Here is a 10,809-nt window from a genome sequence, read left to right as displayed (position 1 = left end):
CACAAGAAAAGATGGAAAACTGACACCCCAAAAAATAAAAAAATAATTCATAACACGTAGAAATTATTAGATGGATATCCCCAGTGGACCGATTCAAAGCCTGAGGCAAATGTATGGTGGATAACAGGATGAATTGTCATCCTTGTTTTAATCTTAAAGAGTATACACACAAGAAGTAATATTATGGTGAGTGACAATTAGATTGGTCCACCGGACCTGATCATTCTAATAATTCCTCCAAATACATATAATATCGAAATCAAAATCAGCCATTTACATTTCCAAACCTAGGAAGTTCATGTTCCAAACCCTCTACACCAGCTGATCTCCAGCAAGTATATAATAACCCAAGAATCAAGAATATGGAAAGATCAGAAGCATTCCATGAATTCAACCCAAATCATCAGTCCAATAGGGGCAGTTGAAGTAAGCAAGCTCATGCGCATACAAGTCGACGATAACATTAGGTCTCTATCCCCGTAGCTTACAGGCTCCAGGGTGATCCATGCTAAATCTACCGGCTCTACGACAATCAAAGCTGCTAACAATTTCAAGCTTGCATCCCAAAAATCCAACAAAAACCCGCTATTGTAGTCCAATTAGCTTGCAAACAATGCGCGGAAAAACCAGCCACCACATTTTGAATAATTCAAGGACCGGACAGAACATAAACTATTATGATGCATGTCAGCTGGCAATGAGCTGAAGGATCAAACAGATAAACACTTCAAGCTAAAGCCTGCAAATTTCTACCAAAATCCAGTGAAATTAACCTCTTCAATGCTTTATTTCAGAAGTAAGATAACTATACTTGATGATCACAGAAAAATAAACTCTTCTATAAGCTTGATCCTTTGAAATAATAGAAAGCTAAACAAATGCCAGTTACTCACAAAAATTATTAAAAAAATAAAAGAACGATCTCAAAACTAGATAGACAAATGCGCTGCTCGCTCCGAAACCTTTGCAAGCCAGAAAGAGATCCGATGCGATTACCGGTCATGACACCCTTCACTTTGTAAGAGGAGGATTCGGCTCATATGATCCAAAATCCAACCAAAATAACCCTCGGAGAGGGGGAAACATGAGAGAAAAGATAAAAAGTGAGGGAAGGAGGGAGGGAGAGAGAGAGAGATCGAACCTTTGGGTCAAAATTTAATCGGTGGAACACGAATCAGTCCGCGCCAAACAAAATCCAAGAAAAAGTGCACGACAATCGAAGGAAATCGTGATGGGAAGATGGCCGTCGGGAGGGGGGAGGGGAGGAGGGCCGGTCGGGTGGCTGCTTCCAGGAGGGCGGACGGCGTATGGCTTGGACCGTGCAGGCGCGGCGTCGACGGATGCGGCAGCAGAGGGGAGCGGCGGACGGAGGTGAGGCGTGGACGGCGGGTGCGCGTGGACGGCGGGTGCGGTGCCGGCGGCGGAGATGGGCCGGGGTCGGCGGAGGAATGGGTGGAAATTAAAGGGACGGCGGTAGATAGATTAGGGCACGGAAGGAGGGGGGTATTAAACGAACCTAACGACGCTTTTTAGCGTCGTTAAATAATGACGTAACAAAGCGTCGGTATTTTCTTTATTTAACGACGCTTTTGCTAAAAGCGTCGGCGTTGACGGTGCTCAAATTTTACGACGCTTTTAAGCGTCGTTAATAAACGATGCTTTTTAAAAGCGTCGGCAGGTCAGCGCAATCTGCCGACGCTTTCCAAAAGTGTCGGTAAAAAAAAGTCGGTAATTTAGTATTTTCTTGTAGTGGGTGAAGTCCCAAACATGTATATATATTATAATCAAGATTTTGGGACATACAAGAAAGTTTATTGAAGATAATTGCTTATACATCCAAGAGATACAGTGAAATATATACAAATTTTATGGCTAGAGAGGCCGTTCTATTATTATGAGCCAATTATCATCGTGTGGGGGGATATTCAGATATCTTCGTGCATGTTGGGAGTGGTAACATGGCAAAAAGTGGTTGGCCAAGTAAAAGACTGTATGACAGGTTCATGTCAGGCTCTGATTGGTCGCATGTTCCACCTTGACCAGGTTGAATCCAAAATGTATCAGCAATTAATCTTGATCAAGATGAATTAATCACCAATATTTTAAATTGTTACATAAATTTGGAAGTCTATTGTGAGTTGCCGTTAATGTTGTCTGGCGATGCATCTCTGCCAAGGCTTTCTTATGTACATAGGGGACATTTTGGGTCGTCCGACAGATTCTCCCCTGCATGATGCAGTTGAGGCGCGCAAGTTTGACCACCCGGAGGGCAAATTTGCTTTTTTATTTCTTGGGAGCTTGGAAGTCCTCAATTGAGTGTTTGAGCGACACGCCTGCTGGAGCTGAAAATAATACTTTTCAACGTTGAGTACAGTTTGAATATTTACATGAATTACAGTTGCACGCCATCTTCTTTTTTTTTTATTATTATTAGAGTTGCACGCCGTTATCAAAGTTCCAAGTTTGCGGCCGTGGGCAAACGTTGTGGAATTTGAAGAAGTCAAACAGTTTATCACGATCGACGAAGAGGACCTTAGAGAGGTCTAACGAGCTGATATTCTGAGCTTTCGTAACACCTATATAAGTATCATATGGACCCCTTGCATGGCTCAACATGTCCATTCCATCATGGAACTCTTGTACAACTACCTCCTTCTCACCTTCCTCCTCCTGCTCCTCCTCATGATCATAAACCCTAAATACGGTTCCAAAACCCAAAACAAAGTCTACAGACAGCCCCCAGGACCATGCAAGCTTCCTATCATTGGAAGCATGCACCACCTTGTTGGAAAACTCACACACCATGCACTTCGAGACCTCGCAAAAACCTACGGGCCTCTCATGCACCTAAAGCTCGGCGAGGTCTCCACCGTTGTTGTCACCTCCAGGGAGGCAGCAAGAGAGATGCTGAAGATCCACGACATCAACTTTGCATCGAGGCCTGACATTTTGGCCAGCAAAATCGCCGTTTACGGTGGCCTCGACATGCTCTTTGCACCCTATGGAGACTACTGGAGACGACTGCGGAAACTCTGCGTCATGGAGGTATTGAGCGCCAAGCGGGTCCAATCATTCCAATTTGTCAGGGAGGAGGAGGTCTCTGATCTTATCGACACCATTCAGTCCACGAGTCCTTCGCCTGTTAACCTCAGCGAAATGCTTCACACCCTCACAAACAACATCACGGCAAGGGTCGCATTCGGAAGCAGGTGCCGAGATGCAGCAGCGTACTTGGAAGCGATGAAGGAAGGCACACTGCTAGCTGGTGGCTTCAATCTTGCTGATCTATTCCCTTCATTAGGGTTCATTAGTGTGGTGACTGGAATAAAGAATAAGCTTGAGAGGTGCCATCAGAAGATTGACGGGATCCTTGAAGGCATCATTGAAGAACGTAAGGAGGTTCGGGCAGCTTTAAAGTTGAAGGATGGCAATGGTGAAACAATGGAGGAGAATATACTTGATGTTCTTCTAAACTTCCAGGGACGAGATGATGAACTTGGGTTCTCTCTCACAGCAACCAACATCAAAGCATTCATCTTTGTAAGTAGTATTCCATTAAATTACTGATGGTTATAATTAGATCATTTAGGATCACCCACGCATAGCTTATTGGGTGTACATGCAGAAAGAATTATAGGAAATAATATGAAAGAAAAAGAACCTTCCAATGGAAAGCTTGCAGGATTTTCATTCATGAATGATAAAGTGGCATGAGAGATTTTCAAAGGCTTATCTTACCAAAGATTCTAGTTCACCTATTTATAGATATTACAAAAATGACTCTTAGATTACCCGTCATGAATTTTATAATTTATTATAACTCTTTGCCCTCCCACATGCAGTTGTATAACTCTTAAACTTATTAATATTAATTATAAACTTAATTATAAATTAACTTCTTATAACGTTGCTAAAGAAAAAAAAAAATTTTTTTTTTTTTTTTTCTTTCCAGGACGTGTTTGCAGCAGGGAGTGGGACGGCGGCGTCATCTATGACATGGACGATGTCAGAGCTAATGAGGAACCCAAGGGTGATGAAGAAAGCACAAACGGAGGTAAGGGAAGCACTTGGTGGGAAAAGTAAGTTCACCGAAAAGGACGTGGGTCAATTAAGCTATCTAAAGCTGGTGATCAAAGAGTCCTTAAGGTTGCACCCCCCTGCTCCGCTCTTGGTCCCCAGGGAGTGCACCAAGACGTGTGAGATCAATAGCTACGTCATACCCGTAAAGACCAGGGTGATCTTTAATGCATGGGCCATGGGGAGGGACTCGCAGTATTGGGATGATCCTGAGGAGTTCAAGCCAGAGAGGTTCGAGGGGAGCTCCATTGATTTCAAGGGGAATTGCTATGAATACATGCCCTTCGGAGCTGGGAGAAGAATGTGCCCGGGGATTAATTTTGGACTGGCCAGCATGGAGCTAGCGTTGGCACAGCTCTTGTGCTGCTTTGATTGGAGCCTGCCGCATGGGGCGAGTGAGTTGGACATGACCGAGTCCGCTGGGTTGGGTGCACGCAGGAGATATGACCTATGCTTGTGTGCCACTCCTTATGTTCCCTTGCTTGCGAACTAGACCAAAAAAAGCTTGTGATGAGCTTATGTTTCCTTCTATCTCAAAGGAAAGACTCAGTTCACATGAATAAGGATTAGCTTTGTAATAATTATTTGATTTTTTTATCGTTAGGTATTAGAATGTAATTGTAATATGCATTGTAAGATATGGAGGGATCCTATCACATGTGACAGGTACTATATATGCTGAAGGACAAAAGCGGTTTTCTTATTTTTTTTCTTCTTTCTTTTTTTTTTTTTTTCCAAGCAAATGATGATGAAAGCCACGGCCATCTCACATGAAATGAAATGGCACAGGTAATATAGGGAAGAGTCTGAGAGACAGGCCCTAAAAAACAGGAAAGATAAAAGAAAGAAATAAGAGCTTGCCTTAAAACAGAGAGATCAAAGGTACACCAAGAAATTTTACCAAAAGAAAAAAAAAAAAAAAGGGGGGTACACCATGCAAGAACCAACCATTGAAACAGGTAATCCCCAACTCATCCTTTCAATGGGATGGCATAGGATCAAACCCTACGAATCTCTCACTCGGGATGACTTTCATCGTCTCTGAAGTATGGCCCCTGGTCTTTTCTAGTTTCTGCATGCATAATTAATTGGCAAAATTTTTGGAATGGAACCAAAAAAAAAAATATAGTTCTTTTTTTGCACAGTGCTTGTTTGACCATCACAATTCAAATCGCAATTTGGGAGGATTTGTTATAATTATCGCCTATTAATAACTAATTGGTGATGATTCTTGGAGTCCCATTTGGACCTGAGAGGAGAGAAAGGATGGGCGGCTCTTCCTTCTACATGATGCCGTATGCCTTTCATTATCGCACGCGAAGTTGGTCCAAGTTAAGCCCCCATCCGGTCTTTCTTGACCCAATCCAATCAAAAGCTATATTTAGCCTCTTTTTTAGCCCAATCAGAGCTCCAATAATTTTCTAATAAATCTTGACCTTTCTCAACCCGATAGAGATTATTTACTTGGAAAGGAAAATAATCATCACAAGATTCTTATCCTGTTTAACCTGGAGACAGATGGTATGTGCTTAAATATATTACCAGAATGATCAACTTAGCTTCTTAAATTACCAATGACTGACACTAAAGTCCGCTGTTGTCGCACATAAGTAATGTGGTTCGGTATGACAATATGGAACCTATTCGTACTCTTTTCCCATCTCCTTGGCACGAGGATGGGAAGAAGTGCAGGCCACTAAACATATCTAGATAAATACATGTGGATGCCACCGGTGTCTAAACTGAAAAGAGGATAAATGGCAGTTGATCCTGTTGCATTGATCTTTAAGAACTTTTGCTAGTGAAATGAAATGCCCCTTTCTTATTATGGGGCAAAGAAAAGACTACTAGGACCTACGAACTATTGGACTAAGAAATAAGAATTAAAAGAGCTAAAGATAAATCAAAAGACAAACTAATAAGAGAAAATTGATAATTGATTCTATCGGTGGCACAAGGGCACATTCTCAGGATTACATTTTTTTCATATTTATTATGCATATTATTCTTAACTCCCAACGAACAATTCTCTTCTAGTACCAACACATATTTTTCTTGGCAATTGCTACTCCATCCATTATCTTCTGATAGCTACCGCAGTGAATTTTACCCAGATCTCCACTCATCACGTTGTGATCTTTCAACAAATGCTTTTGTTTCTTGAGGCTTCATTCCCTAAAATAAAGCGCAATCAACTTCTTCAATGACCGCTTACCCTCACCAATTATTGGCTATATTTATAATCAATCTATGTACCTACCTACGACCTCTGGAATTCTGCCGAGAGTCTCCGGCAAGCACTCGGCCTAGTCCCACTAACTCCTTGGGATCATGGCTTGGTTTATCTTGCATGGACTGGATTGGCCTGCTACTACCCTCCAACCCTTGGGTCTAATTGCGTACGTGTCACCATCATAGCCAATCTCCAACTATCCCCTAGTTATTGACTTTGTCATATCAAAGTCAACTCTCGTAGTCTACTTGTTATTACTTTCTATTCAGTTCTTGGCAATGCCATCTTCTGATCGGACCTGAGGTTCCAATTATGGATTAAGGTGTGGTGCAAATAATCATATCAGCTGACAACCAAGAGGGTGATGTGATGTCGTCAACATCACATCCCTAATACTCAATCGCTCGCTGGCTAGAATAATCAATGCCGAAGGCTACGTCATTAACTTATATATATATATATATATATGTGGCAGAGGCAGGCCCTGGTTTGTCCTTGATGGTTCTCCAAGGTGTAGCTGATCCGTGCCATGCATCCCATTTCAAGAAATGACTGGGTTTCCTGTATGCTGCCCGAGAATTTTGGCATTGATTAGAATCTTACTCATCACATCTTGGTAAAGTTCACTATGCTTTAAATGAAGCCCGCTGCCTTGTTTTGCTATCATATCCTTCACATCTTCTTTCAAAATCCCTCTTTCTCACCTATGTTCCGTATCAAATCACCCTTGGCAAAAAAACTCGTTAAGCATAGGTCAGAATAATTTCAATCATCCTTATTGGCCAAAATCGATCCTCTTGGCTGCTCCACCTTGAGGACTTTACTCTCAAATCAGCTAGCAATTGTTCACAATCAAGCCCTCTATTGACTTCTCATCTTTATCATCCAAATGGACTATTCTACATACTAATGATCTTCAATGATTGGGTCCATACACAAAATTTCATATCCAAGGTCTCATGGCGACTTACAACCACTGCAATTGAGAGAACATCCGATCAGCCTAGTAATTCTTGGAAATAAGGAGAATACTTAGTTGCCAACAATAAAAAGCTTCGTCCGACTAGACTAAGGTGAACGTGAACTTATATGATCCTAAATAGTTAGAAGGATGAGGCAAATGTAATCCAGGAAAACCATTAGCATTTTGTCGGCCTATGCACTTTTATTTTATTCATTTTTTGCGATGTACTAGCCAAGAGACTTTGATTTGATAGAGCTTTAATCTTGCATCTTTTTTTATACCTACCACACTGTTGGATAACTTTTCTTTAAATAATTTTTCTTGACCGATCGACTGTGTACTTCTCCATTGATGTTCCTTGGTTTATAAACTCCTCCAGATTGAACTTGGTGAATAATGTAATGCCCCTGCCAATTAGAAAACCACCTACCTCTATATCCAACAAAAAGGACGGTCTTCCAAGATAGTTATCCGATTCTGAATGACTTAGACTAAACCTTTTATCATAACACTGAGCAACCTTGAGTTTCTAAGCATATATTGGGTCTAACACTGCCAGCCTTACCTCATCCAACTCCCCCAATGCTTGTGATCTTCTCCAATAGGTCAAGCTTGTGAATTATATGTTACCTAATGAAGTTTATGATTGCTACTTAATTGATTGGCCTCACAGGCACCGCTTCAATCTATTTGGTAAAATAGTAGACGGCCATAATGACAAATTCATAGTCTGCAAAAAAAAAAAAAAGAAGAAGAGTGAATCTATCCAATCAAATCCATGGCCCAGCCTCTCAACAATCGCATTTTTATAACATAGTTAAATTCTGCCATTAGCACATTTTGTGTGGGCCCGTGTCTTTGACAAGCCTGGCATCCCCAATCAATGCATCCGCTAACAATCCTCTAACATCTTAAATGAATAATAACCATGTCTTATAATCAACTAACACCTTGTGCCTTGCCTGATGATGAGCTTTGCATACGCCTTGTGAACTTCTCCCATTATTAGCATAGAGTCTTCTTCACCAAGGCATCATAATAAGAGTCCATCAAGTCATCTCTTATACAATTAGTATCTCATAATCTGATAACTCATGGCCCAAAGTTTGATCTTTCTACCAATCTTAGTCGAAGGATCCATTAGATACAGGATAATTAGATAACGGCAACCATGGTTACCAAACATCCATCTATTATACCATGGTATTAGTCCACCTTGCAAAGATAGACTTATTGTCTTCTTTCAGCAGTAATAAATTTAACATAAACATCTTAGTGATTTCAACTTAAAGGCTTAAAGTTATTTGCTCATGCATTAGTTTCTTGATTTTCTATGCATAGAGGCGGCAATTTATGATCTGGCCCATCAACCTAACCTATAACTAATCCTATTTAAGAAAGTTAATTTGGGTTTGATATAAAAAGATTTTGATCATAAATGGGTCAATTAATCCACTAGATTTTGTTTATTAAATGGGGGTTCAGGTGTGGACTTTTGATCTATTTATCCAATTTTGACTCATCTAATAATTAGATCTGTCACAACCCAACTTGTTTAACTTGTTTCAAATCTATGTAACCTATTAAAACCTACTTAACATACTACAAGAATTGATAGTATTAGTGGCGATATAATAGTAACGATCTCAAAAGTTGCCACTATTATTGAGTTTTTAGTGACGATATTGACATTTATCAATAATATCAACATATCATGCGCCACTAAAGCAAGAGAAAACTAATTCATAACTCCAAGTAAATTTATAATCTAAACATGCAGAATTTGAGGTTTAGCATAAGACTATTGAGGCACATCTTGTGGAAATACAGAAAGAGATCCAAAAAAGTATGCAAAGTTAAATAGTTATTTTTTTTACACACTTTAATGGTAATGTTTCATTTCTCGAACAGCTATCTGGTACATCTTCCTCGATTACTCTTACTAATAATGTAAGTTTCATAATTAAAAACATGCTATATGAGTAGTTAAACTTATTTTATTTTTATAAATATTATTTTTTTATTTTTTTATAATATTTATGTAATTGAATTAATAAAATTATATTTTTAATTTATACTAATTGATTTTTTTTATTTGTTCATTTTGCAGGATTGTGATTGAAGTTTTTTGGGATCAATTATAATTTTTGTTCATTATGAAGGATCATGGGATCATATTGTATACCTTTTGTGTCTCACTATGGATATGTATAGATTTGAAATTATAATTATCTTTTAAATATATTTTGATACTTTAATAGATATGTAAGGATTTGACTGATACACTATGGATATGTATAAATTTGAAGTTATAATTATATTTTGGATACTTTAATGCATATGTAAAGGTTTAATATATATATATATATAATTTGTATGTATTGATGTTTATGAATATGAATTGATCTTAATTTATAAAGCAAGTAATACAACATATGCTAATTATAAGATTATTTATTTATTTTTCAAAAAAATCATTAGTGAGGACATCTTATCGTCACTAAAAATATATTAAATAGTTATGACATTTTTAGTGACACTAAGTATATTGCTAATATTATATATTTTTAGTGATGATATTATTTGTTCTTAATATTATTTTATTTTAGTGATAAGAAGTATTGTCACTAATATGTTAATACTGGCGATGACTTTTGTAGTCACTATTGAAAAACTTTTATGACGCTACTTGTGTCACTAATAGTGATAGTATTAATGACAATATCTGCGTCACTATTAGTACAAATATTAGTGACGTTACTATTGTCACTAATAATAATAGCTTTTGTGACAATATATTATCGTCACTATTAGTACAAATATTAATGACAATAGTATCGTCACTAATAAATTTACAAATAGTGACCAACTTTGAAAGTCATCACTGATATATTAGTAACTCGAGTATTAGTGACAATAAGTGATGATCCAAACTATCGTCACTAAAATTATTAGTGACGATATTTCATATTTTTAGTGATAATTTTTATTGTCACTAAAAATCTAATTTCTTGTAGTAACATGTTTCAGACCTACTTAATCTATTTTAATTTGTTTTAAACTCATTAAACCTGATTCGATCCATTTATCAATGTGTTGTATGAGTCTGGTATCCAAAGCCAGCCTAACTTAATTACCACCTCAATCATGCATGGCAAGCAGTGAGCAATGGCCTATTGAGCTAGGCCAAAAATAATCCATAATTACATAATACTAATTTAGAGCTATAAGTTAGAGGGGACCTACTAGCCCAAATCATTTTCATCCCAACCAAGAGTTAAGCCTTAGAAAATATGTGGCTTATATAAACATCCCAGAAAAATTTAAAGAAAAATCGAGCATACCACATTATGAATTTCAAACTTTCTTGACTCTTCCTTCCTAATCACAATGAAAAAAAGAAAATATATCTTTTCTAGAGTTCTGCTCATACTCCTTTCATTTAAGTCCTGATATCCTTATTAAGCTGAGTCCAAATTCAATCATAAACATAACAATTAACCCATGGTTAGCTCTAGCCTAAAAATGCTTGTGT

General features: G+C 38.3%; 1 protein-coding gene across 1 annotated transcript; it reads left to right on the top strand.

The window, feature by feature from the left end:
* Positions 1-2,635: 2,635 nt before the first annotated feature.
* Positions 2,636-4,766, top strand: LOC105053493 (premnaspirodiene oxygenase-like). Its single transcript, XM_010934685.4, has 2 exons — positions 2,636-3,540; positions 3,953-4,766. Exons 1-2 carry the CDS (start codon positions 2,683-2,685, stop codon positions 4,568-4,570), a joined length of 1,476 nt encoding a protein of 491 aa, XP_010932987.2. The 5' UTR covers positions 2,636-2,682; the 3' UTR covers positions 4,571-4,766.
* The last annotated feature ends 6,043 nt before the right edge of the window (positions 4,767-10,809 follow it).

The sequence above is a fragment of the Elaeis guineensis genome, chromosome 10 (genome assembly GCF_000442705.2).
Source record: "Elaeis guineensis isolate ETL-2024a chromosome 10, EG11, whole genome shotgun sequence".
Classification (NCBI taxonomy): domain Eukaryota; kingdom Viridiplantae; phylum Streptophyta; class Magnoliopsida; order Arecales; family Arecaceae; genus Elaeis; species Elaeis guineensis.
This window is presented reverse-complemented; position numbering and strand designations above follow the sequence as displayed.